The 27,083-nt window shown below is 33.3% G+C and overlaps 2 protein-coding genes across 10 annotated transcripts; both read right to left on the bottom strand.

Moving 5' to 3' along the window:
- Positions 1-808: 808 nt before the first annotated feature.
- Positions 809-18,903, bottom strand: LOC101247404 (F-box/LRR-repeat protein At3g48880-like). 6 transcript variants are annotated; one of them, XM_026030407.2, is made up of 5 exons: positions 7,734-8,026; positions 4,060-4,217; positions 1,812-2,231; positions 1,217-1,633; positions 809-1,129 (listed from the first exon to the last, which is right to left on the bottom strand). In XM_026030407.2, the coding sequence occupies exons 3-5, from the start codon at positions 2,207-2,209 to the stop codon at positions 1,078-1,080; spliced, it is 867 nt and encodes a 288-aa protein (XP_025886192.1). In that variant the 5' UTR covers positions 2,210-2,231; positions 4,060-4,217; positions 7,734-8,026; the 3' UTR covers positions 809-1,077. The 6 variants fall into 6 exon arrangements, with proteins under 6 accessions (XP_025886192.1, XP_069152336.1, XP_010317595.1 ...); XM_069296235.1 differs by having other exon boundaries at positions 4,060-4,159; XM_010319293.4 differs by lacking the exon at positions 4,060-4,217 and adding an exon at positions 17,916-18,903 and having other exon boundaries at positions 809-1,633.
- Positions 18,904-19,946: 1,043 nt separating this feature from the next.
- On the bottom strand, positions 19,947-26,176 carry LOC101247698 (F-box/LRR-repeat protein At3g48880). Of its 4 annotated transcripts, none has more exons than XM_069294820.1 (4): positions 26,043-26,176; positions 24,108-24,643; positions 21,014-21,414; positions 19,950-20,820 (listed from the first exon to the last, which is right to left on the bottom strand). In XM_069294820.1, exons 3-4 carry the CDS (start codon positions 21,370-21,372, stop codon positions 20,268-20,270), a joined length of 912 nt encoding a protein of 303 aa, XP_069150921.1. In that variant the 5' UTR covers positions 21,373-21,414; positions 24,108-24,643; positions 26,043-26,176; the 3' UTR covers positions 19,950-20,267. The 4 variants fall into 4 exon arrangements, with proteins under 4 accessions (NP_001334303.1, XP_069150921.1, XP_069150920.1 ...); XM_069294819.1 differs by having other exon boundaries at positions 25,938-26,144; NM_001347374.1 differs by lacking the exon at positions 24,108-24,643 and having other exon boundaries at positions 19,947-20,820; positions 26,043-26,114.
- Between the last annotated feature and the right edge of the window lie 907 nt (positions 26,177-27,083).

Here is a 27,083-nt window from a genome sequence, read left to right as displayed (position 1 = left end):
TGGATTTTAACAGAGAGTAAACAACTATTAGTTTGTCACCCACAATTACTTCAAGTTAATAACTTAGTATGTAAATATGTTTTCTGGCTAAATGATTGAAAGTTCATTATACCAACAAGGCTTGCTAGTAGTTGTTAACTGATAGAGATTCATCGATTATGTGATAGTATAAGCCAAAAGCTATAAATTTAGTCAGCTGTGATGACTAATTTAGCAGAAAATTAAAAGGTGAAATATCAAATTAGTCACCTTTTTAAGAATTTCAATTGATGATTTCATGTTTTTTTGATATAAATATTTGGCCCTTAAATTTATATTTGTAAAAGGAAATTTTTCATTTTGTATTTACAGAAATTTTTTGAGTACTGAAATATTTAATAAAAATATAAACATAATAATAGATTTACTAATGATATAACTTAAAGTAAATAATACACTTCAAACTCATGTTTAATTTTTGCCTTCTTATTAATTAAAGTTTCTTAATTGTTTGTAGTTTGTTGTTTGCATCACCTTGATTCTAAAAGGAGTTTAGGGATGAAACTCATAAAACTTCCATAAAAACATGTTTGGTTAAGTTTTTTAGAAATCAACGTAATAAGAAAAACATTATTTTAAGTGAAGAGAAAGACTACTTTTATTGAATAACAATGTGTTCGACAAATTAATTTTAAAAAGCTCTTTTAATCAACTTAGTGCTTCACCAATTTTTTAAAAACTATTTCCAAGTATAAACATATATTCTCAAAAGTATTTCCAAAATAATGCTTTGGAAGAAAATCTACTTTTTCCAATTTTGGAAAACAACTTTTGCTAATTTCAAAAACATATATTTTCTCCCATAGTTTTATCCAAATATCTCACCTTTTAAATGAGAAACTAAACATGTCTAGCATCCCAAAAGCTTAGCAAAACGAAGTATAAGCTTACAATGCTTGGCAGTACATATGAAATTGGTACGACGAAAACCCAAAAACGAAAAACACAAGTTCATAGAAACACAAAGAACACGAAACCTACACAAGCTTCCACATTTGCTCCAGACCTTCAGCTCATGAAGCAATACCTTCTAAAAGTTCAAACCGCAAGAGACTTCACCTCATCCACTTTCCAGAGGTCTTCTTCATACCTGTACCACCTCAAAAACCCTCTATCATTTAGAGTGCGCTGACACATGATGCAGGAGTCACTCATGCAGGTTAGGAATTCGTCTAACCTGGACGCTTTTTCAAGAATCGATTTATCAAGCTTGGTCAGAATTCTCATCGGTTCGAGTGGAGAGTCTTCAGTAATTGCACAATGAGATATGTTAAGCACTTTCAACTTTTTTAACTTCTCCAAGATAATAGCCAGAGCAGGTTTAGATAAAACCGTGCACCTCACACTCAAAACTTCCAAGTTTGGAAGAAATGAAGCCAGTGAAGATGCAAAAAGCATATCACAGGGCTCCATAATTTTGAGTGCAACAAATTTTTGGCAACTCCTGCCAATTTCCTCTATGACACGTGCAGGATTTTTTATACTTGGCATCGTTAGTGACTCAAGATCATTCCATATATGAATAGCCCTGCACATTGTTCGCTTTTTAATTTTGTCCCAAGAAGGCATAACTAGGCGTTTAAGCCGTGGACACCTGAAAAAGAGGGAACTAATTAGTTGTCTTTTTCATTTTTACAGTAATTTTTGCTTCTCTAAGAATAATGGAAAATCATAGGGATCTGATATCCCCGAAACGTTGCATGCTGTATGGTTTCTTGATTTAAGTTGTAATTATAATACTATAGAAAGACGAAAGTTTATTGGGGGAATACCTCTCCGCAGCAGTAGTCAATTGATTGTCGTTAACATACAAATTAGGATGGAAGATCAATGTTTGTATGTTTCCACGACTGAGGTTCAGGCAATTATTTAGGAGTCCGGTCAATTTTTCTTCAGACGGACTGTCGACATACACGTATGGCTTCACTTGGAGTCTGATGAAGTTCGATTGCAACACGGACAAGTCCAGCGTAATCCAGAGAAGTGGATCACAACAAGCTAACCGCCATGCACGACAAACTTGAGGAATCACACTTGTCAACTGGAAAATGTCCAAGTACAGGAGTATCATGACCAAGATATTAATATCAAGGTCCTCCCATCTCCTTACAGGAGAGTCTCCTTTTCCCATATCAGCAGCTTCAGTCTTTCCATTTTTTTGGAACTCCATAAAGCTTCAATCTCCTGAACTCCTGTAGAAACAAGAAAAGTTATTACTTCTCCTGTAGAAACAAGAAACGATCCATGAAGAATATTTGAATTTCTGACGCCTAATTGAATACGTCTGAGGAGTACTGTGATGCCTAAAAGTGAAGAAACTAGGAAAATATAATCTGGAAGAGTTGGTTGCAGATAACAACAGAGAACTAAGTTCTTGCTGGCATAGTTGATGGAAGAATCACATTTCGGATAAAAATAATCACTACTGAAAGCAAAATCATACAAAAAAGGAGGAAGTAACATTGATTTGCACACTGATATATACATTCTGTTCTGTTTGGAGCAGTTTCATTTCAATACTCAGATAATATCAAGGGTGCTCTACTATAAAGATTTTCTATATTTTCTACCGAAATACAAATCAGTAATGACTAAAAAGATCTTAGCAAACAACCTACTCAATACACGTGAAGCAACATAAAATAAACCTTCAATGCTAACCATTGGAATTACATATGTATCTTGTGCATCATCTATATTTAGTATTTTGTTAATTTGACAAGGATCTCGAAAAATTGCAAGTCTTTTGGGACAACTTTGTCCATGTGATTGTAATGTCTACCTCGTCCGTATTAACACCTTCAACCATCATAGTGTCAAACCAATACTCCAGTACAGTGTAACTTCAAAGGTAGACAATTCTAAACTATAATTCAGGACCTTCTTTCCTTTTATATTCTACATGTGCTACTTGTCCCTTAATCATCACTTATTTTGTCTAATTTTGTAATACCACACACCATCATACCATTCACATTTCTACAACACTCATTTTCCAATATGCACTCAAGCCATACACCATCACTGGTTTCACTACTCTCTTACTAAACCAAGCTTTTACACCGGTATGTATCTCCTTATTGCACAACACTCCTGTATTTCAACTATAAGTTTTTTTTTATGTTTTGCGTCTTGCTCTAGCAGAATTCACACCATTGGCGTGGAAATGAGCCTAGACATATGAACGATCTATGTGAACTCAGTTTGATGATCTCAGACCTGAATAAAGGAGTGTTGTGGCAAACAATCGATCAATGTAATACTAGTTTATCCTCACAGTAAGGAACTAATAAGAGAAATGATATCAAACATTTGGTTACGTCCTGAAATAAAGAATCATACAAATTGGGACAAATGGAGTAATGATAAAAAGTCTTCAACAACTAAATTCTATTTAATTTTGAAGCTAAACTAGCAAGTAAGCAAGATGGGTCTTCAATCCAAATCTGACGAAAGCTGAAAAAACAAGTACCTCCGTACCCCAAAATCTTAAAACTTAGATTTTGCCCGCACCCAAGTCCCAAGAACCTTAGCTATAAAGTGCTTTTCATCGTCTGATTTCCGTAGCAAAGAGGGGGCTAACATTAGAGTTTTAGCAGCTGATATGAAGCCTACATCAATCTTCTCTCATATGAACTACTGATCATCTATCTATGGAGCTTATTTTCTTTTTGAGAAAAGAAAAGACGGAATAACCAAAGCACCATTTGCATTTAACCTATATATGCAGGTCAAAAAATGATGTTACAGTTCTTTTGGATAACAATGAGAAGTTTGTACAAACATCAAAAGAAGCTACATTCTTGATTGCAGGACTCAAATTGAATCATTATATAACCAAAATGAAAATTCTATAAATTAAAACCAACCTTGACAAAGAGGTAAACGTTAATAACAAACTAAATTACTAATAATTGAAATGCAAAGAAATCAAGATCCAACACGAGTAAAGAATTAATCAGAAAAACAACCTTAGAGACTGTAAAAAGAAGATAAGACAGAGAGAGATTTAGAACATGCCTTAAGATTGTTTATCCTCTTCAGTGTGCGCAAAACAATTGGGTGAAAATTGTGAAATTTTAGTTGATAAGGAGTGAGAGTTTTATACGAAGTCATCCACCTGTAAATTCATTCTGGTCAAAACTCTTTAATATTTTTTTCCTTTTTTGCAATCCTACCTGTTTTTTGACCAAAAAAATAAAATTAACACCTGTAAATTGAATGCGGTCAATAATCTTTACCATTTTTTCCTTTTTTGCTATCCTACCTGTTTTTTCATAAACGACAGATTTTCTTTTTACTTAATACCTCTTAACTCCCTAAACTATTCACATTTTCCAGTTTAACACTTAAATTATGGAGCATTATAGATAGTTGTTAACCGCTGAACTATAGACCACGTGATATGGAGAGTGACAGTCAAAACGAGTATTACTTGAATGACAGCTCATGCAAATTGATAACTTAAATTTTTCTATAAATATCAAAGTTAAAATAAGCTGGTAAATTCTATCTAGTATAGAATTATATTTAATATTTCTCTGATTTCAGAGAGGATATTAGTAACGATCGACGCCCTCTTTTTTGAAGACTTAAGAGACGTAGATTCTCTAAATGACTTCATATTCCTTCAACTTATCACTCTCGTAAAATTCTCAGATTATACAATCTGTAATCCTTTTAAGTCTCAAATCAGTAAAGTGACCAACTAAACATTAGATAATGTTTTAGTTGTTGGGCTCGCAAGTTTATAAATTCAAAGAACACGAGACTCTTCCTATTATTTAGTAGACACAGTAAAGTAACATTGAAAGATTATGTAGTACTTGTTATTTAAAAATATATTTTTGAAGATGATCTTTGACCATTGCATGTTCAAGCCATTTATCTTGTCTTTCAGTTCCCCATAAAATAATATAAAAGGAAATCAACCAGGCTACATCCTTAAATGAGATTAGAGGAAGTTGTATGAGAATAAGAATAGGAATAAGAATACTAAATAGAATCCTACTTGGTAAAGGATTGTATAGTAGTATCTACAAATAGGGTCTCAACGTAATAATGTAAACACAGCAACAACTAATATTATTCTTTTCATATATTTCTCACATGGTATCAGGCATCTACAATCTTGGTAGAAATCTAAAGAGCTTCCGCTACCGGCAGGCGGCGATTACTCATATATGTTGCCCGTTGGCCAACAAGTATGTTAGCAAAAGTTAGGTCACCATGTATCTTTCCCGTGACTATTTTCTCATATACGATTTATGTAAGCACCGTGCCATCATTCCGTTGACTATTTTCTTCTATCTAACCGTTCCATCTTTCCGGTGACTACATTTTCATATATAATTTGTGTAGCATTGTGCCATCATTCAAGTGAATACTCTTTCATATATAATTTGTGTAGAACTGTGTCATCCTTTCTGTGACTACCTCTTTGGCATATCTGATTTGCATAGCACCGTGCATCTCTCAGGACTACTTTCATATTTAATTTATGTAGTACCGTGGATTTTTTCGAACTATTTTCTCATATCTGAGTTGCATAGCATCATGTGTCTTTTTAATTGTTGGAGGATGACAAAAGTCTCACATCAGTGGTGAATGAGATGGGCGGTTCCTTATAAGGTTTGACAATCCTCCACTCTTTGAGCTAGCTTTTGGGGTGTGAGTTAGACCTAAGACCTAATTTCACATAATAAAAAAGCAGGGCCTGTCTCACCCGATGTTGGATCCCCAAAAATCAAAATTGTCCACGCACCAAATGCTAAGCACTGGGCGTGAGGTGGGGTATTGGAGAATGACAAAAGTCCCACATCGGTGATTAATGAGATAGGCGGACTCCTTATAAGGCTTGGACAGTCCTCCATTCGTTGAGCTAGATTTTTGGGTGTGAGTTAGGTCTAAGACCTAATTTCACATTAGTGACGGCTCAGATTTCATTTGCATAGTTTACTTCGTCTTTTTTGTGACTCCTCAAATCCTATTTGCGTAGGGTTGTGCCATTATTCCAACCCTACCCGTATAATTTTTCTTTTTCAGTAAGGTCGTGCCATCATTCCGACCCTACCCATATTAATATCTCTTTTTCAATACCCTATATAATATCTATTTTCTAATTAGGTCGTGACATCATTTCTACCCTACCCATATAATATTATTTGTTATATTATGATCACTTTCAGCCATCAAATCTAATATTCTAGAGTATAAGCATGTTCCGACCAATTTTTTTGGTGACTTCCTTGTTTAATATAGACTCATCTATTAATTACAACCTGATCCATATACTTTATACTAGATTTTGAGCACTTTGTTGCTCATGAGGAGTTCAGTAGCTTTGTATGTCTTATGTGAGTCACTCTATGGTCCGAAACAGTCTTTGCAAGTTTGGTTTGGGAAGTTCAACATTGTAATTTTATCGCTTTATGTTTTATTGGTATTATGCATCAATTTCAACATTTCATGAGAAAATTAAGCACATTGAAATTGAGTGCATTATGCATCAAATCCAGTATTTTATGAGAAGACGAAGCACATTCAGATTGACCGTCAAATTTGTGAAGTCGAGTGATCAACTTGCACATATGTCACCAAACCCCTCATCGATCCTCGTGTTAATTACATCTGTAACAAGCTAGGTACATGAATTGTATGCACTAGCTTGAGGGGCATTGTTAGAATAGGAATAGATTTATATGATCCTATTAGAATAAGAATAGGAATAGGAATATTAAATAGTATCCTACTTGGTAAAAGATTGTATAGTAGTATCTATAAATAGGGTCTCAATATAATAATGTAAACACAACAACAATCCAATAATATTCCTTTTCAATATTTCTCACAAAGATAAATGAGTTAAAGTCATAATCTAAATGAAAAGGGCTTAAAAATTTCCTAATGTATCGTAAAGGAGAAAAGGCTCACCACAGTCCACTATTATTGGGACTTAGACTCAAAATGCTTCTATTTCTTTCACACTTTTAGTCATAACCCACTAATATCTAACCTCCATTCTTCTATTCCCACTTAACTTAGACCATCTGCAGGAAAACATATACATATAGAACTAAAGATATATGGTAGTCTTGTTTGTTACTTCTTATTTGTTTGCTTCCACATGACCTGCTCGTGATGGACTTGCAATCGGATCAATTTTAGTGAACTTTTCTCGAAAGTTAACCTGTGTATGAAGGAAAAATTATTTAAATTGCCTAGAGCTTTCTTGACAATATTCGATGGTCCTTTGATTTTTTGATGGTTAACAGGGTCTTCCTAGTCTTCCATAACATCTATAAATTTCTCACATATAATTACTTCAAGTTATTTACTTCGTTAGTAAATATGTTTCTGGTGGAATGATTGGAAGTTCATCATACCAGCAAGGTTTTCTAGATGTTGTTAAATGGGTTGAGATTCAATGACTAGGTGACAATATTAGTACAAATCAAAAGCTGTAAATTGAGTTGGCTGTGATAAATTCTCCAAACATGGATATAGTATGACTGATTTAGTATAAAACTAAATATTCTGCCATCAGTAACTCTCTTTTTTTTTTCTCTACCAAAAGTTCCCCAACTTTAGCATAAAGATTACAACTTTCTAAAAATTCAAAGTTCACATAGAAATTACCTTGCATAGAAAACCTACCCAGAAGACATAATAGCTTAGAACACTACGAAAATTACCTGTTCTTAGAAATTCGACAGATCTGACCCTTGATTGCCATCTTCTTTGAATCATACTAGTCCAATTCCTCTTCAGAAATCTCTTCAAGCTGAAATGGTGGTTGCATCCATTCCTCGAAGTCTCTGGTGGTGAGCACGATCTGGCGAACCAAAAAACTCCGAGACAACATACTGTTGAAGAGATTACCGGAGAAAGAACTGTGATAGAATCTTTCACTGTTTGCCATAGCTCTACCGCCATAGTTCTACAATTGGGGAAGAAGAGGAGGAGAAGACCACAATAGCCTAGCTTCCTTCCATTATTGAATGAAATTGAAAATTAATCTACACTAAAATATAACATTACATTGATTTTATATTTCTTATTGCTGGTTAGTGTTGGGTATCATAAGGCAAACCTTTGAAAGAGCTTAGTAAGAAAAATAAATGAGAAATATATTAAAAGAGATTAAAAAATATTTAATGTGATTTGATCCATCAATCTACGTCTACAAGAAAAGTTTTATATTATTAGGCTTAAGTTATCAATAATCATTTAAAGTTGTCTGCAAATTTCACTTAAACACCTCTTCTTAAATATAGGATGTCATGTACGATATGTGTTTTTGTATTTGTATAATCATATTAGTGTATAGGACGAAAATATATGTCTTTGTATTTTTATATATACTTTTCACTCACTTTATACAAACATAAATCATATGACAAAAAAATAGAATGTTTGTTGCGAATTACAAATAAAATAAATGATAACTATAACATTTAATTTGAATCAATAGTTTGTTATTTCATACAATGTTTCCTTTATTGTATTGTTTTGTCAATTACATTATTGTGTAAAGACTAATTATTTTGCTACGCGAATTTGTAGTGATCGCATTCTAAACTTTTTTTTTATCATTTTATTTTTACTTTTTAATAATCATATTTTATCCTTTATTTTATTTTTTTAAGATAATTTTATTTCTTATACTAGTTTTTTATAAGTTTATTCTTAAAATTAATGATGGATTACGGTGCATCATGTTAAAAATGATATAGCTACTGATAAAAAACTACGAAAGAAGTATTATCTGTTAGCAAATAAATTTTTGTCTCAATGCTATCTATTGCTCATATTTTTATAATTCATTAAAAAATGATATCGGTAGTGGTATAATTACACAAATTAATTGCTTAATAATTAATTTCGTGTAATTTGCATCTTTGTTGGGTCATTTATATATATTTAATTGTATAGAACAAGACGAAGCAAACGAACAACTCCCAAAGTAGATAAAATTTTTGAAAAAAACTATACAAAGTACACCTTAAAAATAAATTATTTAAGTGAATTATCTCATTCCATATTAATTTTGAAAATGTCCACACGGTTATAATTACTTCCTCCGTTTGATATTATTTGTTATGGTTTTTATTTTTAAAGTCAAAATATAAAAATTATGAGTAACATTTTAAGATGCATTTTTCATCATATTAATATGCAAAAAATTGTAATTTTATAGTACTTTTCATATAGTTTTTGAATATCAAATTTTTTTTGTTTAAAATACCGAATTAATGTGATCTAACTTATCTTTAAAAATTAATTAAATTGACATTCGATAAGCACAATATGACAAATATTTCTAGACGTTGGGCGTATTTAATTGAGATGCCCCTTAGTTTGCATGAATCAATGCTCCTTTTGTTCCCTTTTTGTTTTTTTATTTATTGTCTTTGTACTTCAATTATTACTTTTGACCAATCATTTATTGTATTTATACTTCAATTATTACTTTCGTCATATTATTTTTATTGTATTTAATACTTTAAATTATTACTTTTGTGTTGTCACCAATAACTTTTGTTATTTTCTTATTTATTATTCTAATTCTTACTTTCATTCTTTTTTCATTTTGTCATCTCATCTCTGTTTATTTTTATTTATTATATTTGAACTTAACACGCTCATTTAAAAGTATAATATTTGACATGAAACCAAAACACATACTCTTTTTATTTTAATTTGATTGTCATGCTTTGCTTTTACAAGAATTAAGTTTAACAAAATAAAAAGAAAAATTTTAATGTTATGATCTGTTGCAAATTTGAGACATTTCTCGATGATACCACGATAATCTATAGATATATTGTGATGGTATTATAGAGGAATGTGAAGTATCTCACTGAAGGATAATAACTCACCTTAATGGTACTATGTTAGTATACAGATGCAATGTGTATGTATCATGAAGGATTGGGGTATTTCACTGAAAGAATGAAACATGCATCAATGATACCTTTATTATTATATATATATATATTACACATAAGAAACCTCTAATCATATCATGTCAGTATATAGATATACTCCAATGGCATCGTGAAGGTCTCACTATAGTATTGAAGCGTACATCAATACATGATTTGATGAGTATTGCAGATTATATGAAATAATCATTAATGATGATATCATGTTAATATATAATATGTTGTGATAATATCATCAATTAAAAAATTATGAGTTTATTTTATCAATACATAATTTGATGAGTATTGCAGATTATATGAAATAGTCATTAATGATGATATCATGTTAATATATAATATGTTGTGCTAATATCATCAATTAAAAAATTATGAGTTTATTTTTGAAGAATTGCTCATTTATCAATGATAGTATGTCATTATATATATATATATATACATATATATATATATATATATATATATATATATATATATATATATCCCAATTTGTATGTTCACGACAATCAATTAACTTTTGCTGCCAAGAGGTATTCCCCCAATAAACTTTCATCTTTCTACAGCATTATAATTATAACTTAATCAAGAAACCGTACAGCAAACAACGTTTCAAAGATATTCAGATCCTTATGATTTTCCATTATTCTTTGAGAAACAAAAATTACTGTGAAAATGAACAAGACAGCTAATTAGATCTCCTCTTTTTCAGGTGTCCACGGCTTAAAATTCTTGTTATGCCTTCTTGGAACAAAATAAAAAAGCAAGCAATATGCAGGGTATTCGTCTATGGAATGATCTTGAATCACTAACAATGCCTAGTATATAAAATCCTACACATGTCATCGAGGAAATTGCAAGGAGTTGCCAAATAAATTTGAGCTTATGATTATAGGGTCCTATGATATGTTGTTTGCATTAACACTAGGACTCAGGTCAATTTTTCTTGAGATGGACTGTCGACATACACGTAAAGCTTCCTTGGGATTCTGATGAAATTTGATTGCAACAACTCCAGAGTTTTCTAAGGTAGTTAATCAGAATAAGCTAATTGTCATGCACGACAAACTTGAGGAATTACATATATCAACTAGAAAAAGTCAAAGAACTAGAGTATCTTCACCCAAGATATTAATATCAAGGTCCTCTCATCTTCTTACAGGAGAATCTCCTTTTTCAATCACAACAGCTTCAATCTTTTCTTCTTCTTTTTTTTTAAAAAAAAAGCAAGTGTTGATGTGAGGTGCAAGATGTTATCTAAACCTGCTTTGGTTATTATCTAGGAGGGGTTAAGAAAGTTGAAAGTGCTCAACATATCTCATTGCATTATTGCTGATGGATTGCATAACTGCTGATGGAGTTTTTTTAAAAAAAAAAAAAAGATTGAAGCTGTTGTGATGGAAAAAGGAGATTCTCCTGTAAGAAGATAGGAGGACCTTGATATTAATATCTTGGGTTAAGATACTCTAGTCCTTTGACCTTTTCCAGTTGATATATGCAATTCCTCAAGTTTGTCGTGCATGGCAATTGACTTATGTGATCAACTTCCTTAGTGAACTCTGGAGTTGTTGTTATTGCAATCGAATTTCATCAAATCCCAAGGAAGCTTGCGTATATGTCGACAGGCCGTCTCAAGAAAAATTGACCCGAGTCCTAGTGTTAATGCAAACAGCACATCACAAGACCCTATAATCATAAGCTCAAATTTATTTGGCAACTCCTTGCAATTTCCTCGATGACATGTGCAGGATTTTATATACTAGGCATTGTTAGTGATTCAAGATCTTTCCATAGACGAATGCCCTGCATATTGCTTGCTTTTTTATTTTTGTTCCAAGAAGGCATGCCGTGGACACCTGAAAAGAGGAGATCTAATTAGCTGTCTTGTTCATTTTCACAGTAATTTTTGTTTCTCAAAGAATAATGGATCATAGGGATCTGAATATCTCTAAAACGTGCTTGCTGTACGGTTTCTTGATTAAGTTATAATTATAATGCTGTAGAAAGATGAAAGTTTATTGGGGGAATACCTCTTGGCAGCAAAAGTTAACTGATTGTCGTGAACATACAAATTGGGATGGAAGACCAATATATCATTATCAAGGTCCTCCCATCTCCTTACAAGAGAATCTCCTCCCACCATCACAGAAACCCCAATCTCCTAAATTCCTGTAGAAACAAGAAAGTTTATTACCTTCTCTAGATCCATAAAGAATATTTTAATTCCTGATGTCAAATTAATGTTGCTAATCGCCATTTTGTATTCTTGTATACTTAGAGCATGAAGAAAAAAAAAGATAAGCCCTGTAATACAAAGAAACATAGAACAAAAACTGGGGTACCCAAAAGTCAAGAAACCAGGAAAATATGAACTGGAACTTAAGTTGGTTGTAGATAGAAACAAGAACTAAGTTCTCGCAGCCATAGCTGTCGGAAGTAATAAATTTTGGATAAAAGTAATTCTCGCTGCCATAGCTGTCAGAAGTAACACATTTTGGATAAAAAAAACCATTACTGAAAGCAAAATTATACAAAAAAAAAAGAGGAAGCAAACATTCAATATCCTAAGCAGAAAGGGAAAAACCTGAAGACTTGTGATATATTTTGAAGAACAAGACAAAGTACAGAGTACTGGGGAATGGGACAAGTGTATGCTGACAAAGATACACATAGTTTCCAGGAATCAAATAGAAGGGAATGCAAAAACTTAATACTCCATTCCTTCTATTTATTTATTTTTTGTTTTTTATTTTGATAAAATTCTCCATTCCTTATATTTTACGTGAATGGGAATGAAAATAAATAAGCTAACTTCATTGGGGTATTTTAGCAAAGAGTAGTAGTAGTTAAAAAGTTAGGTGGATCGAAAAACACCATGTCAAAGTTTGACTACCATTCGTTGAATGAATTTCTTAAACTTGTGCGGTTCATTCAACAATAATTATGCCTTAATCTCAAATGTGTGGTTCATTTGTCACCATTCCACTCTTACCCGGGTTCAAATTTTCAATACGACTTAACAACAGAGTGATAGGGAAATTAAGGATCATAGAGCCGACCCCGACTTGTTTGGGATGAGGTGGGGTTGTACTTTACAACAGCTATGCTTCAAACATAAACTAGTTGAGGTCGGCTGTACGAACACTCAATATCTATTCCGCTCCATTTGGAGCAGTTTCATTCCAATATTAAGATAATTATTAAGGATTCTATATTACTAAAGGTTTTTCTACAATATCTACCGAAATACAAATCAGCTATGAACTAAAAGGACTCCTGAAAAAAAACTACCTAATATAAGTGTAGCAACATAAAATAAACCTTAATCCAACCATTGGAATTTGTATGGATCGTGGCTAATTCAACAAGAATCTCAAGAACTTGTAAATCCTTTGAGACAACTTTGTCCATGTGATTGAATTATTTACCTCGTCCATTTTAAAATGTCCAACCATCACAGAGGTCACACCGGAGCATTCGAAAATGTAGACATTTCCAAACTATGATTAAAGGCCTTATTTTCTTTCATCTTCTACATGTGCTTTTTGTAACTTGGCATAATCATCACATATTTTGTCTAGTTTTGTATGAAAACACTACCATACCATTCAGATTTTTACAACACTCATTTTTTGATAACATCGAACCTCAGATACAAAACATTCACGCATACACCATCATTAGCCTCAAACCTGTCTTACAAAACCTATCCTTCACGCTGGTATGTATTTCTTTATCGCATGCCACTCCTCTATTTCAACTATAGGGCTTTAACTAATGTGTTGCATCTTCGTCTATCAAAAAATCACACCATAGATTTAGAAACAGAGCCGAGACATATGAATGATCTATGTGAACTCACATTGATGATCTCAGACCTGAACAAAGAAGTGTTGTTATAAATTTACGATCAACGTGAGACTAGTTTATCCTTACAGTAAGAAATTTATAAGAGATATGGTATCAAATATTTTGTAATGTCCTGAAATGAAGTTCTATATAAATTGGGAGAAATAGAGTGTTAATAACAACCCTTCAACAAGAGAACCAATGATAGTTAGTAGTGGGATCTGTATATGACTAAATTCTAAATTGAAAGAAACTAGCAAGTAAAATTGATGACCAGGAAGCCAATGCCGACCCCACCTGTGTGTGCAGGGGAGGGGGGAGGTCCATGTCTACTGAAGCCATATCTTACTCAACTTTGCCAATGATGTCTGTGAATTCTCATTAAAGTTAAGATCATGACTATCCTACCAAATACAGTATATCCCTCCAACCTAATATCCTTACATTTTCAATTGCATTCCAAATAAAGTGAGGGAATTTAATTCTGAGATTTTGTTAATTCTGAGATTTTGTTAAGCTGTTCTCCTAACTTTCTTTTCATAAATTTGTAAGCTCAAATGTACCACTCTTTTGCATCTTCTGGATGCTTTCAGTGAAATTTTTTACTTCTTCAAAATAAAAAAAAAAATATATTTCCCATCAATCTCTCAAACTACTACTCATGTTTCAAGAGTTTACAGGCTAGCTGCCCCGAAACCCAATTTTCTTTTCATAAAAGAAAAGACGGAATAACCGAAGCACCATTTCGCAGTAGAGAATTTTGATCTTGAAGAGTTGGATAGTTTTGAAGAAAAATAGACTTTTAACATTTTAGTTTATTGTATTTTGAATTATTTGGTCTTTAAAGTTTTAGACTTTTTAGTATCTACTATTGGTTTTTGAATTGAATATTTGCTAATATGTGTTATTACTATTAAGATTTTGGATAAAATATTCAATTAAATATTTTTAATTTTTGGTATTTATTGGTGCCTTTATTCAAAAAGGCAAGCGACTCGCCGCGTGGCGAGGCAGACCCTTGTCGCCTCTCGCCGTCCAAAACACTGGGTGCACCATTGTTTCACTTCCTAGCACTTATTAAGGCGTCCCCTTGGGTGCCAACTTTAAGTTTGTAATATTTGGAATGGGGTGGTAGAGAAATTTGAGAAAAGATTATTTACTTGGAAACTTCACTTATCAATAGTATGCTAGGTAGTATACCAACCTATTTTATGTCCCTGTTTCCCATCCCCAAACAAGGTGCGAGGATCAGGAGACATTTCCTTATGGAAAGGCAATAGCAGCATTCACAACTTCCACCTGATAAAATGGGACAAAGTTCTGCTTACATAATGCAATGGGGTCCTTGGGGTTAAGATCTGGCAATTTATAATAACTCCTTACTTATGAAATGGCATTAGAGATTTTGCTCTGGTGATGGTAGCCTCATGAAGGATGTGATCATTTCTAAACATGGTAGGAATGACAACTGGATCTCTTAACACCATAAATCTTCCTTATAGAGTTGGGCCTAAATATAGTCTCTAAATTCTCTCATGGAATTCCCTTTGAACCTGGGGATGTTGTGTATATCAAGCTCTAGAAGGATTGATGGTGAAACAATACAACTCTCGTGGAGGAATATCCCAATATCTTCAACATTGCATTGGATAAGGACTCCTCAATTGCTCAAAAGGACACAACAGTTAGGATGTGCATTTGAAAAGGTTTTTGCAGGACTAGGAACTTGGGAGTTTGATGGAAATGTTAGCAAAGGTGGAAGCTCACAGTTTTGATGAAAGCAAACTAGAAAGGCTAAGGTACGGAAGCAAAGGTATATTCACAGTGAAAGAATGATATACACAAGTATGTTAGCAAAGTCAAGAAGGCCATGGAAGCTAGTATGGAAGACCAATCTACCTATGAAGATTAAATGCTTCAGCTGGATCACACTAAACAATGTTTCTCTTACTCTAGACAACCTGAACAGGAAATCATTGCAGTTGGTCAACATATGCTCTTTTTGCAAGAAAATTCGGGGGAGAGTCAGCCTCATCTTCCTTCACTGCCCATTAGCATATTATCTCTAAAATATTTTTTTCAATTGAAGTTGGATGATGCCACAAAGATTAAGAGATGCTCATATGCTTCTATTCTACAGGCAGTTGATATGACCATCAAAAAGATCTGGAATTTGATTCCTGCTATAACATTTTGGTGTATCTGGACCGAGATGTTTTGATGGTTCCTCAACTCCCACTTCCACTTCCACTCATGCACTTGAAGCCAAGTGCCCAGTCAACCTTTTGCTGGACAATGTAGTCCTTGTATCTAATACTGAACACTTTCTGACTTTCATTAGCACTCTAGTTTTAGAGCGAGCCAATGTATAGGGGCTTAGAATTCTCTTTTTGTATTTGTGAGTTTTGTCTCTTTTTCATTATGCCCATGTAATTGTGCATCTTGATGCTTTAATTAATGGTGAAAATCATTTACAACCCCTCAACTCTGTTTTTAAGAATCAAACTCTCCGCTCAATTTTGAACAATAGACATTCTTACCCCCCTTATCCTATGCAATATCTATTTTCCTCAACATTTTCAATTATTCATCTATGTATTACTTTTTTATATTATAACATTTTATTTTTTAACCTTGGTATTTTACCTATAGTTTAAATTATCTTATACCTTATTATAGACCTCTATTTAAGTTCATTAATATTTTAAGTAAAAAAATATTGTTATGAATTTGTCACAGAATTTGGCACAATTTTTATATGATTGTTATTTTAATACTATATGCATCAAATATTATGTGTGCATGAGTTTAGTGTTTACTTACTCTCTCTTATTTTAATGCTACATGCATTGAATATTTATGTGTGGTATGGGTTTACTGTTTACTTACTCTCTCTTATTGGGGAGACAGTGACTAGATTAGACATGTTGCGTTGCAGCTTACTGAGGACATGACCTTAGATAGAAAGGTGCGGAAGACAAGAATCAGGGTAGAAGGTTAGTAGGTAGGAGTGCTTTGTCCAATTGCCCTTACCAGTAGTCTTAGGACTACTCTTTTAGTTTGTTGTTCTACGATTTCTGTTACTATCTATTATTTCCTGTAGTTCATTTGTACTATTATTTGTCAAAGTACTGTTTTGTTACCATCTATTGTCTCTTGTGCTTCCGTTATGTTTTTTATAGACAGTTTTTATCTTAAGCCAGGGGTCTATTGGAATGAGTCTCTCTACCTCACCTCTGAGGTAGAGGTAAGTTTTGCATACACTCTACCCTCCCCACCCCAGACCCCACTGTGTGAGACTACACTGGGTATGTAGTTGTTGTTTTACATTGTAAAGGATCAAAGATGGCCTGCCCCATTTGAAAAAGAGAAGGCTCACAACAGTCCACTATTATTTGGATTTAGGCTCAATAGTCCCTACTCTGTGAAATAAGTGGAGAACTTCAGGTCATAACCCTAACTATAGTGAATTTTTTTTTATCAGAGACGAAACTTCATATGCTTCTCACGTGTTTCTGATCCTACTCTCTAACCTTCACTGTTCTCCTTCTTCTTACAGACCACCAGTAGGCAAACATATACATTACATATACATATAGAACTAAAGATATACGTTAGTCTTGTTACTGAACTTAGAGTTAGACCTAGTACGAAGGAAAAATTGTTCAAATTGCCTAGAGATTCTGTTTCTCGCCTATAATTACTTCAAGTTGATTACTTAGTATGTAAATATGCTTCTGGCTGAATGATTGGAAGTTCATTATACCAGCAAGGCTTCCTAGCTGTTGTTAAATGGGTAGAGATTCAATCGACTAAGCGATAATTAGTACAAGTCAAAAGCTGTAAATTGAGTTGGCTGTGATAAATTCTCCCCGCACGGATATAGTATGACTAATTTAGTAGAAAATCAACATTCTACGATCAGTAACTTCCTTTATTTCCTCTACCAAATGTTCCCCAACTTCCACAACAAAATCTAATAATTCTAAAATTCAAAGTCAAAGATGAAAAAAATGAAGATTCTGGCGAAAGAAAACCTGCCCAGAAAACATATTAGCTTAGAACACTTCTAAAAGTAAAAAGTACCTGAATGCTCTGAGCCTTGATTGCCATCTTCTCTGAATCAGACCCATCAATTCCTCTTCAGAAATCACTTTGCGTGGCGTATGTTTCCTCGAAATCTCTGGTGGTGACCATGATCAGCTGAACCAGAAATCTCCAAAACAACATAGTGGAAAGTAATATAGGTTGTCGAAGAGAGAGCTGTGATTGAAACTTCCATATTTTGCCATAGCTTTACGGCCATACTTGTACTTGGAGAAGATGAAGAGTGTATTCTCATTTATCTTTATTTATTATTTTATGATTAAAAATGTGCTTACCCTATTCTAAATAGTTTTAAAATACTTTTTTTTTACCTTTAGATTTAAAAATACTCTTTAACATTTTTTTAAGATTTAAAATTGTCCTTTTTTCTTTACTCCTTTCAAAATTTATGACCCACTTACTCTAAAAACCTATTTCAAAAAATTCGACCGAATCGTTTTTGGGTCTTTTGTTCCATTAGCTCTAGTTCTCTTCTTTCTTCTCCCTCGATTCATATGCCTTCCATTCTCTAGTTGATTGCAGGAAGAAAAAGATGGAAGAACTTCATCAAGATTTGTCAAGTTGATGTTTTTACGCATGGCTGCACTACAAACCTAAAGGCCGACACAACAAAGTCCAACACTAACCAACCACAACATCATAAAAGATAAACAAAAAATTCAGTTACAAGATTGTGTATTTTCTTAATTTCGATGTTTAGCCTATCATCAGTTCCGATTGCAAGATCGACTAACCTTCGATGACAAAGTTGTAGCAGCCACTTTGCAAACGGACTTTTCTTCTCTTCCAAACTTTTTCCCTCTATGCTGACATCCAATTCTTTTACCTAATTGATTGCCTACATAATCAATACCAAATTACTCAATAAACATGATGACAAACCATCTGCACCCTACTGTCCGAATATAGGCCAAAAGGGGCAAGACAAAAGGAACAAGCAACCAGGAGGAGCAAAAATAGTTTGTGTAAACGGATTTGTGAGTGGGCTTGAATTTTTATAGCACAGATGGGTCGGGTTGTTGGGCTGGATTTAAAAAAAATAGTGGACCAATAAGATAAAGTCATTTGTCTAATTTAATGACTCAAACATTTCTCATGTCAGGTGGCCTGTTAAAAAAGGACAATTTTAAACCTTAAAAAAACGTTAAGAGTATTTTTAAATCAAAAGATGAAAGGAGGGCATTTTTGAATTATTTGAAATACGTTAAGGGCATTTTTAACCCTTTTTCCTTTTATCCAACTAATGAAATTTGAAAATAAATAAAGGAAAAAAAGATAAATATATATCTGAAAAATCGTAAATGATATGCAAACACTTTCTATCAAATTTTTAGGACATTGATGTTCAGCCATCCAAAAACTAAGGCATATATGCCCTTCACTCTAACGGAAGATTATTGTGCCACATGTCCTTATTAAATCTTCCGTTAGAGTTAGGGGCATATATGCTCTAGTTTTTTAACGGGAGGGACACTAATGTCTCAAAAGCATGACAGATGATATCTGCATATCATTTACGATTATTCGGAGGTATATTTATCCCTTTTCCCGTAAATAAATAATTCAACAACCAAAAGTGAGATGGACAAAAGTGAAAATAAGTTTTGTGGTGTTTTCAAATTCCATGTATATATTATAACTTAAAAATGAAATAATATCATTGTCAATCGCTGATTTTCAAATAAAATTTTAAAAAAATGATTTTTCTTTATTAATTTTTATGTAATTTGTAGTTCCAATAGGTCAATAAGTTAAGATTTGGAATATCTTGTCGAGAGACGCGTGGGAGATAAAAGAATCCTTAAAAATGAATCTACCTAACACAATGAGTCATGGTGGTTCACGAGATCTGTTTTAATAATTTAGATATGAAACTCGCAAAACAGTCCTATGGAGGAGCTTTTAAACAGTGATGTTCACGTAGCATATAATATTCCTCTCATTATGAGTTTATGGTAATTAAGAGGGGTTCTGTGAATGCCCAATAATTTAAATATGGAACTCCCAAAACAGTGATTGAAAAGTGAGCTTAAAATGCTTGAGAATACATATGTAAATGGATACAAGTCTGTCAAAGAGAATAGACTAAAAACTTTCAAAATTACAACACAGAAATAGCACTAAGCTACATGGAAGATTTGTTTATATTTCTCCCTGTGCTACAAAGCTACTCTCCCTTTTGCCACCAAAAGGATAATACTTGCTGCTGGCAAACTGGACGCTGATCCACATCCATTCAAGATGACAAGGTTTTATTATGTTTCATATACACAAAGTTTACATATATTACTGGACCTTAACTAATGAAGCAGCAACACATTCTTAAAGTTGTCAAATTGCAAGAGATCTCACCTCATCCACTTTCCAGAGTTCTTCATACTTATACCACCTCATCAGCCCTTCATCATTTCGACAGCGCTGACACATGATGCATGAGTCACTCATGCAGGTTAGGAATTTGTGTAACCTAGATGCTTTTTCGACAATTGAATGATCAAGTTTGGTCAGAATTTTCTTTGGTGCAGGTGGAGGGTCTTCAGTAATTACGCAATGAGAGATGTTGAGCACTTCCAACTTTTTTAACCCGTCCAAGATAGTAACCAAGGCACTTTTAGATAACAATGTGCACCTCACACTCAACACTTTCAAGTTTGGAAGAAATGATACCAGTGTAGATGCAAAGAGCATATCACAGGGCCCCATTATCTTGAGCTCAGCAAAATTTTTGCAACTCCTTGCAATTTCCTCCATGACATACGGAGGATTTGCTATACTAGGCATCGTCAGTGATTCAAGATCTTCCCACATATGAATAGCCCTGCATATTCCTGTCTTTTTTATTCTGTTCCAAGCAGGCATAACGAGACGTTTTAGACGTGGACACCTGAAAAGAAGGAGATTTGATTAGCTGTCTTCTTTGTTCTCACAGTAAACTTTGCTTCACCTAAATTAGAACAATGGAAGATCGTAGGGCATCTGAGATATCAGATCCCTGAACTCTGGAATGATGGCTAGCTGTCGGTTTCTTGATTTAAGTTATAGTACCATAGAAAGATGAAGATTTATTGGGGGAATACCTCTCGGCAGTATAAGTCAACTGATCGTCGCTGACATACAAATTGTAATGGAAGATTAATGTTCGTATGTTTCCTCTACTGAGGTTCAAACAAATCTTCAGGAGGCTGGTCAATGTTTTATCCGACTGACAGTCCACATATACATATGGCTCTAATGGGATTTTGATATAATTTGATTTTAATATCGACAAGTCCAGCGTCATCCAAAGAAGTTGATCAGTACAAGCCAATCGCCACGCACTACAAACATGAGCAAGTCCAGAAGTCAACTCAAAAAGGTCAAAAGACTGGAGTATCTTCACCAAGATATCAATATCGAGGTCCTCCCATCTCCTTACAGAAGAATCTCCTTCTTCCATCAAGAAATCTTCAATCTCCTAAATGTTTGGGAATAAAAGCTCCTGTAGAAACAAGAAAGGTTATTATTTCTCTAGATCCATAAAAGAATATTTGAACTCTTACATCAAATTAATGTTGCTAATTGTCATCTCTAGATCCATAAAAGAATATTTGAACTCTTACATCAAATCAATGTTGCTAATTGTCATTCTGTTTTTTATTAATATACTCAGACCATGAAGCAAAAAAGTTAAGCCTTGCAATACGAAGAAGCATAGAAGAATGTACATATACATCTGAGTACTGGGATTCCCAAAAGTGAAGAACTAGGAAAACCTGACCTGGAACTTAAATTGGTTATAGAAAACGACAGAGAACTAAGTTCGCGCTGCCATAGCTGACGGAAGTATGACAATTTGGACAAAAATAGTCATCACCAAAGGCAAAATGATACAAAAACATTGATTTGCACATAATATTCCCTAAAGAAGGAAGTTCAATGTCCCTAGCATTAGGATAGAAAAGCAGAAGACTTGTTATATGTTTTGAAGAACAAGACAAGTAACTGAAGAATGAGACAAGTGTCTGCTGAAAAAGATACATCATTTCCAGGAATAAAATAGAAGGTGAATGCAAAAACTTAATACTCCATCCCTTCTATTTTTCGTGAATAGGAACGAAAATAACAAAATTAAAAAAATTTGTGTATCTAGAAAAGAGTAGTTAAAAGATAATAAAGTAGCAGTAGTTATAAGAGTTAGGTGAAAGGAAAAAACAGCACATTAAAAATTTGACTACAATTCGTAAAAATGAATTCCTAAAACTTTTCAAAGACATCTAAACAATACTCGTAAGGTACAACAATAAGTATGCCTTAATCTCAAATGTATGGTTCCTTTGTAACCATTCCGCTCTACCCGGGTTCAAATTTTCAATACTATTTTACAACAGCTTATATGGAGTGATATGACATTAAGGATCTATATAGCTGGCCCTGACTTGTTTAAAGTTGAGTTGGAGTGTACATCACAACAACTATGCTTCAAACCTAATCTAGTTGAGGTCAGTATATATGAACACTCAATATATATTCAGCTCCATTTGGAGCAGTTCCTTTCCAATACTACAGTAATGAACTAAAAAGACTCCTGGCAAACAACATACTTAATATAAGTGTAGCAACAAAATAAACCTTAATCATAGTCATTGAAATTACCATGGTTCTTGTGCTTCATTTATATTTTGTTATATGCTATTTTCACAAGAATATCGAGAAATTATAGGTCCTTTATTACATCTTTGTCCATGTGATTGGATAACATTCAACCATCATGGTGTCATACACGGTCCATTTGAACTTCTAACGTACACATTTCCAAACTATAATTCAGGGACATCTTTCCTTTTAGCTTCTACATGTGCTACTTATACCTTCTCAATAATCATCACTTATTTTGTCTAGCTTTGTATGACCACACAGCATCCTACCATTCACATTTTTACAACACTCATTTTTTCGATATGTCGACCTCAGATACCCTGCACTCACGCCATACACCATCATAGATCTCACAACTGCCTTACAAAACCTTTCTTTCACTCTGGTATGTATCCCTTATCGCATAATACTCCTCCATTTCAACTATATGATTTAAACTTATGTGTTATGTCTTTGTCTATCAGACTATCACACCATTGACGTGGAAACTGAGTCTAGACATATGAACGGTCTACGTGAACTCAACTTTGATAATCTCAGACCTGAATAAAAGAGTGTTGTGTTAAATAACGATCAACGTAGTACTAGTTTATCCTCATAGTAAAGGAAATAATAAGAGAAATGGTATTAAACAATTTGTAATGTCCCGAAATGAAGTGTCATATAAATTGGGAAAAATAGAGTGTTGATATCAAGTCTTCAACAACAGAACCAAGGATAGTTGGTAGGGGCATCTGCATATGACTAAATTCTAAATAAGCTAAACTAGCAAGTAAAACTGATGGATCTTGAATCCTCTTCAAAAAATCTGAAAAACACAAGTACTTTTAGATTTAAACTTAGCACCTAAAAGCACAAAAAACATGCTTAAAATAAAAAGTGAGAGGACCTAAAGAACTAGGAACATTTTGCTTAGTCTCTGAGGACAAGTATCAAACTTTTATAATCAATTAATATTCCCTTATTGTTCTTGAGTATTCCCTTCGTTTCTCATTTTTTGTGAAGATGTTTGACTGAGCATGATATTTAAGACATTCCTATGATACATTTAGAACTATTTAGTGGTTGAAAAGTGATATCACATCAAAGTTTAGGAGGGAATAATTTAATAGATCTTAAATACTTAAAAACTGTGATAAATTTATAAAAATAGAAAGGGTCCAAACATTTTGGGAAGCCCTAAAATGGGAAAAAAGTTGCATAAATTGGAACATAGGGAGTACAAATATTTCAGGATGCAGAATATTCTTTCTTTCTTTTTTGAAAATTGGTAATTCATATTCCTCAGGATTAAGGGCTATGCTGGCCACCTCCAAAAAATTATCCAGGATGCAGAATATTCATCCCAGAAGGAGCTTAAAGAATGGACAGGAACAGAACTTAAATGAAATGGGACTTCAGTTTGGTTCTTGTCGTCTTCTCATAAACAAACTAGAGTTCTCACCAGTCACCATACAACATGTTCCTCAAAGAGCGAAGCATCAATTTAAGTATAAACAATTAATTATGGAACACCAACATTACTCAAGAAATTACCAGCTCAGAGACAAAATCTCTAACTTAGTCCCTGCTGCTACAGCTCAAATCGATGTCAGCTACAAGATTGTATTGAGTCTTTGATCAAAGATATTAAGTTATCACACCTTATGTTCCCAATCAGCCATACTTATAGGATTGAAGGGAAGGATGGGTAATTAAAATCAAGTCAAAGAAAATAGAAATTGCTCCACAGCCTAATCATCAATGTGAACACTTAAGACTGCCTTTCTGCACTGTCCTCCGGGACTTTGGTCTAGTGATAAGAGCATAGCAAGTATATATGGGTTAGGCGCACATCATAGGCTAGAAGCATGTTGCAGAAAAAAAACACTTGTATTTATGTGGAGAAGGATAGAGGATCGGGTTCTTTATCCACTGGATTCAAAGCCGTGTGTTAATGGCCATCGGGAATCTTGCAGTTGTCAGAAAAAAGAAAATCCTTTACGAAATGGCTTCAATTGCAAGCGTATGTCCCGACAAGGATACTTTGAACATTAGGTTTTTAATTTAGGTCAACAGAGTAGATCGCACACCTATAACGGAAAGCAAAGATGCAGTATATCAGGGACTGATTTTGTGCTGGTATCCAGCTGAATTCAGAAACAAATCCTCAGGGATTTGGAAGCCTTTGTAGTAGCAAAGGGATCAGCAATAAATTGAAGCATCAAGAAGGAAACAATTAAACAGAAGATTCTCTGTCAGCCTGGCAATGAATATCAATAAGAAGAAAAGGTCTAGGAATTCTAGTTAGTGAAAAGCTTCAACAGAAACTTGTTAAATAGAGAGGCCCCTTTAGCTTCGGTGTGTGTGTTCTTATGGCTTTCTTTCATCCTCTCTGTCTATGGCCTACACCAATTGGTTTTATACAGATGAGTAGCGTGTATTGGTTCAGACAAATCCATTTTCTACTTTTTTTTATAAAAACAAAGAATTCCATGCCTTTATTGACCAGACATCAGTGAGCTAAAGATGTTTAATATCTTATCTAATAAACCTCTTCCCATTCTTTTTCAGTCTACCTCTACTTCTTCTTAGACCTATCACTGTCAACCTTTCACACACTAGGGTATTTATGCTCCTCATCACATGCATGAATCATCTCAGTCTCGCTTCGTGCAACTTGCCCAACCCACCATGCCTTGTATATCTTTATTCTTAATTTTGTCTCTCCTAGTATGCCCACATATCCATATCCATCTATATTTTAATCCTCCTCATTCTGCTATCTTCATCTTCTAAACGCGAGAGTTCTTGACAGGCAACCCCTAACCTCTTACAACATAATTGGTCCAACTACTATCCTATAGAACTTACCTTTTAAGGCTCGGTGACACATTTTTATCACATAGGACAACGTGAGCCTCGATTTCATCCAAAAATAAATAAAAAATATTTCCCATCAATCTCTCAAACTACTAACATGCATCTACAGAGTATATAGGTAAGATGCCCCAAAACCCTATTTTCTCTTCTTTTTTAAAAAAAAAAAAAAAAGACGAAATAACCAACGCAACATTTGCATTTAACACACACAAGTAAAAAAAATGTTATAATTTTCCAAAAGAATCATTACGATAACAAAATGATAGGTTATCACAAGTAAATTGAAACCAACTGCTACAAAGATTTGAACTTTAAGAACAAAAAATTCCCCCATTTGATCATACCACACTAATAATTGAAATGCAGAAAAACAAAGAAACAAAAATTCACACAAGCACAAATTCAGACCTGTATGATCAAAAAAATCAAATCTTTCTACGATTAAGCTCCAGAAGATGCCAAAAAATAAGACAAAAAAAAGCTTCATAAGGTGTACAAACATACCCAGAACAAGTTTTGGAATCAAGATCCAGCTTTGAATCAAAAATTAATCCGAAAAAACAACCTTTAAAGAACGGAGGAAAAGAGAGAGAGAGATTTGGTACATGCCTTAATTTAGAACATAGGTAAATTGTTGGATCGTTGTTTCACTTGAGAGTGTGCGCAAAAGAAAATTGGGTGAAAAATGCGGGATGATAGTGTAGCTGTGATGAGGAGTGAGATTCGGATACGAGGAAAAATACAAAATGACGATAATAACCCCACGCAGGGTTATTATAATACGATAATAATACGAAATTATGAGATGAAACTGAAATTTTGTTTGGACGTGCGATATGAAAATTTTTGTATTGTATATTTTCTCTTAAATTTAAGAATTTCATAAGTTGTTAAAACTATTAAAATAGCCCTAATTGTTAATTTAATTTTACCAAATAAATAAAAAAATTATAAAATCGCATAATAAATTATTACAAAGTTATTTATTCTCCACTTAAGTAACTGTTTCATCTAACGTTAATTGATCAAATTTTAATTCAATTTAAAAAATTGAATATAAATTATAGTCTGCATAGTACGAACGATCTCTTCATGTTGAACTTGTACTTCTTGATCATATGACGGTAAAGAAAAACCAACATTATTATTTTGAGTCATTTGTTGGTCAATATCATCTGTCACTATATTTTCATGCTTATAAATTATAAATACTTCATCACTCATTTGGTATTCATACAAATAATTATGTAACATTGTAGAGAAAATCACATAAAAAGTCTTTTAACTGTAGGAGTATGTCTGAAATGGTCCCTTACTATTACACTTAACAGATTTAGTCGTTTAACTATTCAAAAATTTATCAGGTTTAGTCCATTAATTATACACTTATCAGTTCTAGCCCCTTAACTATAAACTTACTTATTATAGTCCTTTACGTATTCAAAAAGTTATCAGGTTTGATATTTGTCCATTTTTTTAGCACAAATATCTTAGGTTTATAATAACGGAATTCATACCTCGAGAAATTAAATCCTTTAGCAATTTTTTTTCTATTGTTTCTCTCTCCCCGCTACTTTTTCTTAAATTAACCTTGTGCGAAAAAACCTAAACCTCAACAATTTAAAATAAATTCATGATGAAAAAATATAT

This window comes from Solanum lycopersicum, chromosome 3 (genome assembly GCF_036512215.1).
Source record: "Solanum lycopersicum chromosome 3, SLM_r2.1".
Taxonomy (NCBI): Eukaryota; Viridiplantae; Streptophyta; class Magnoliopsida; order Solanales; family Solanaceae; genus Solanum; species Solanum lycopersicum.
This window is presented reverse-complemented; position numbering and strand designations above follow the sequence as displayed.

Excerpts from the sequence above, each read along its gene's own strand:
- LOC101247404 (XM_010319293.4), bottom strand. The coding sequence starts at position 2,209 with ATGGAGTTCCAAAAAAATGGAAAGACTGAAGCTGCTGATATGGGAAAA. Across the intron at positions 1,634-1,811 it reads TTGACTACTGCTGCGGAGAG|GTGTCCACGGCTTAAACGCC; the intron begins GTATTCCCCCAA and ends CCTCTTTTTCAG.
- LOC101247698 (XM_069294820.1), bottom strand. The coding sequence starts at position 21,372 with ATGGAAGAAGGAGATTCTTCTGTAAGGAGATGGGAGGACCTCGATATT. Across the intron at positions 20,821-21,013 it reads TTGACTTATACTGCCGAGAG|GTGTCCACGTCTAAAACGTC; the intron begins GTATTCCCCCAA and ends CCTTCTTTTCAG.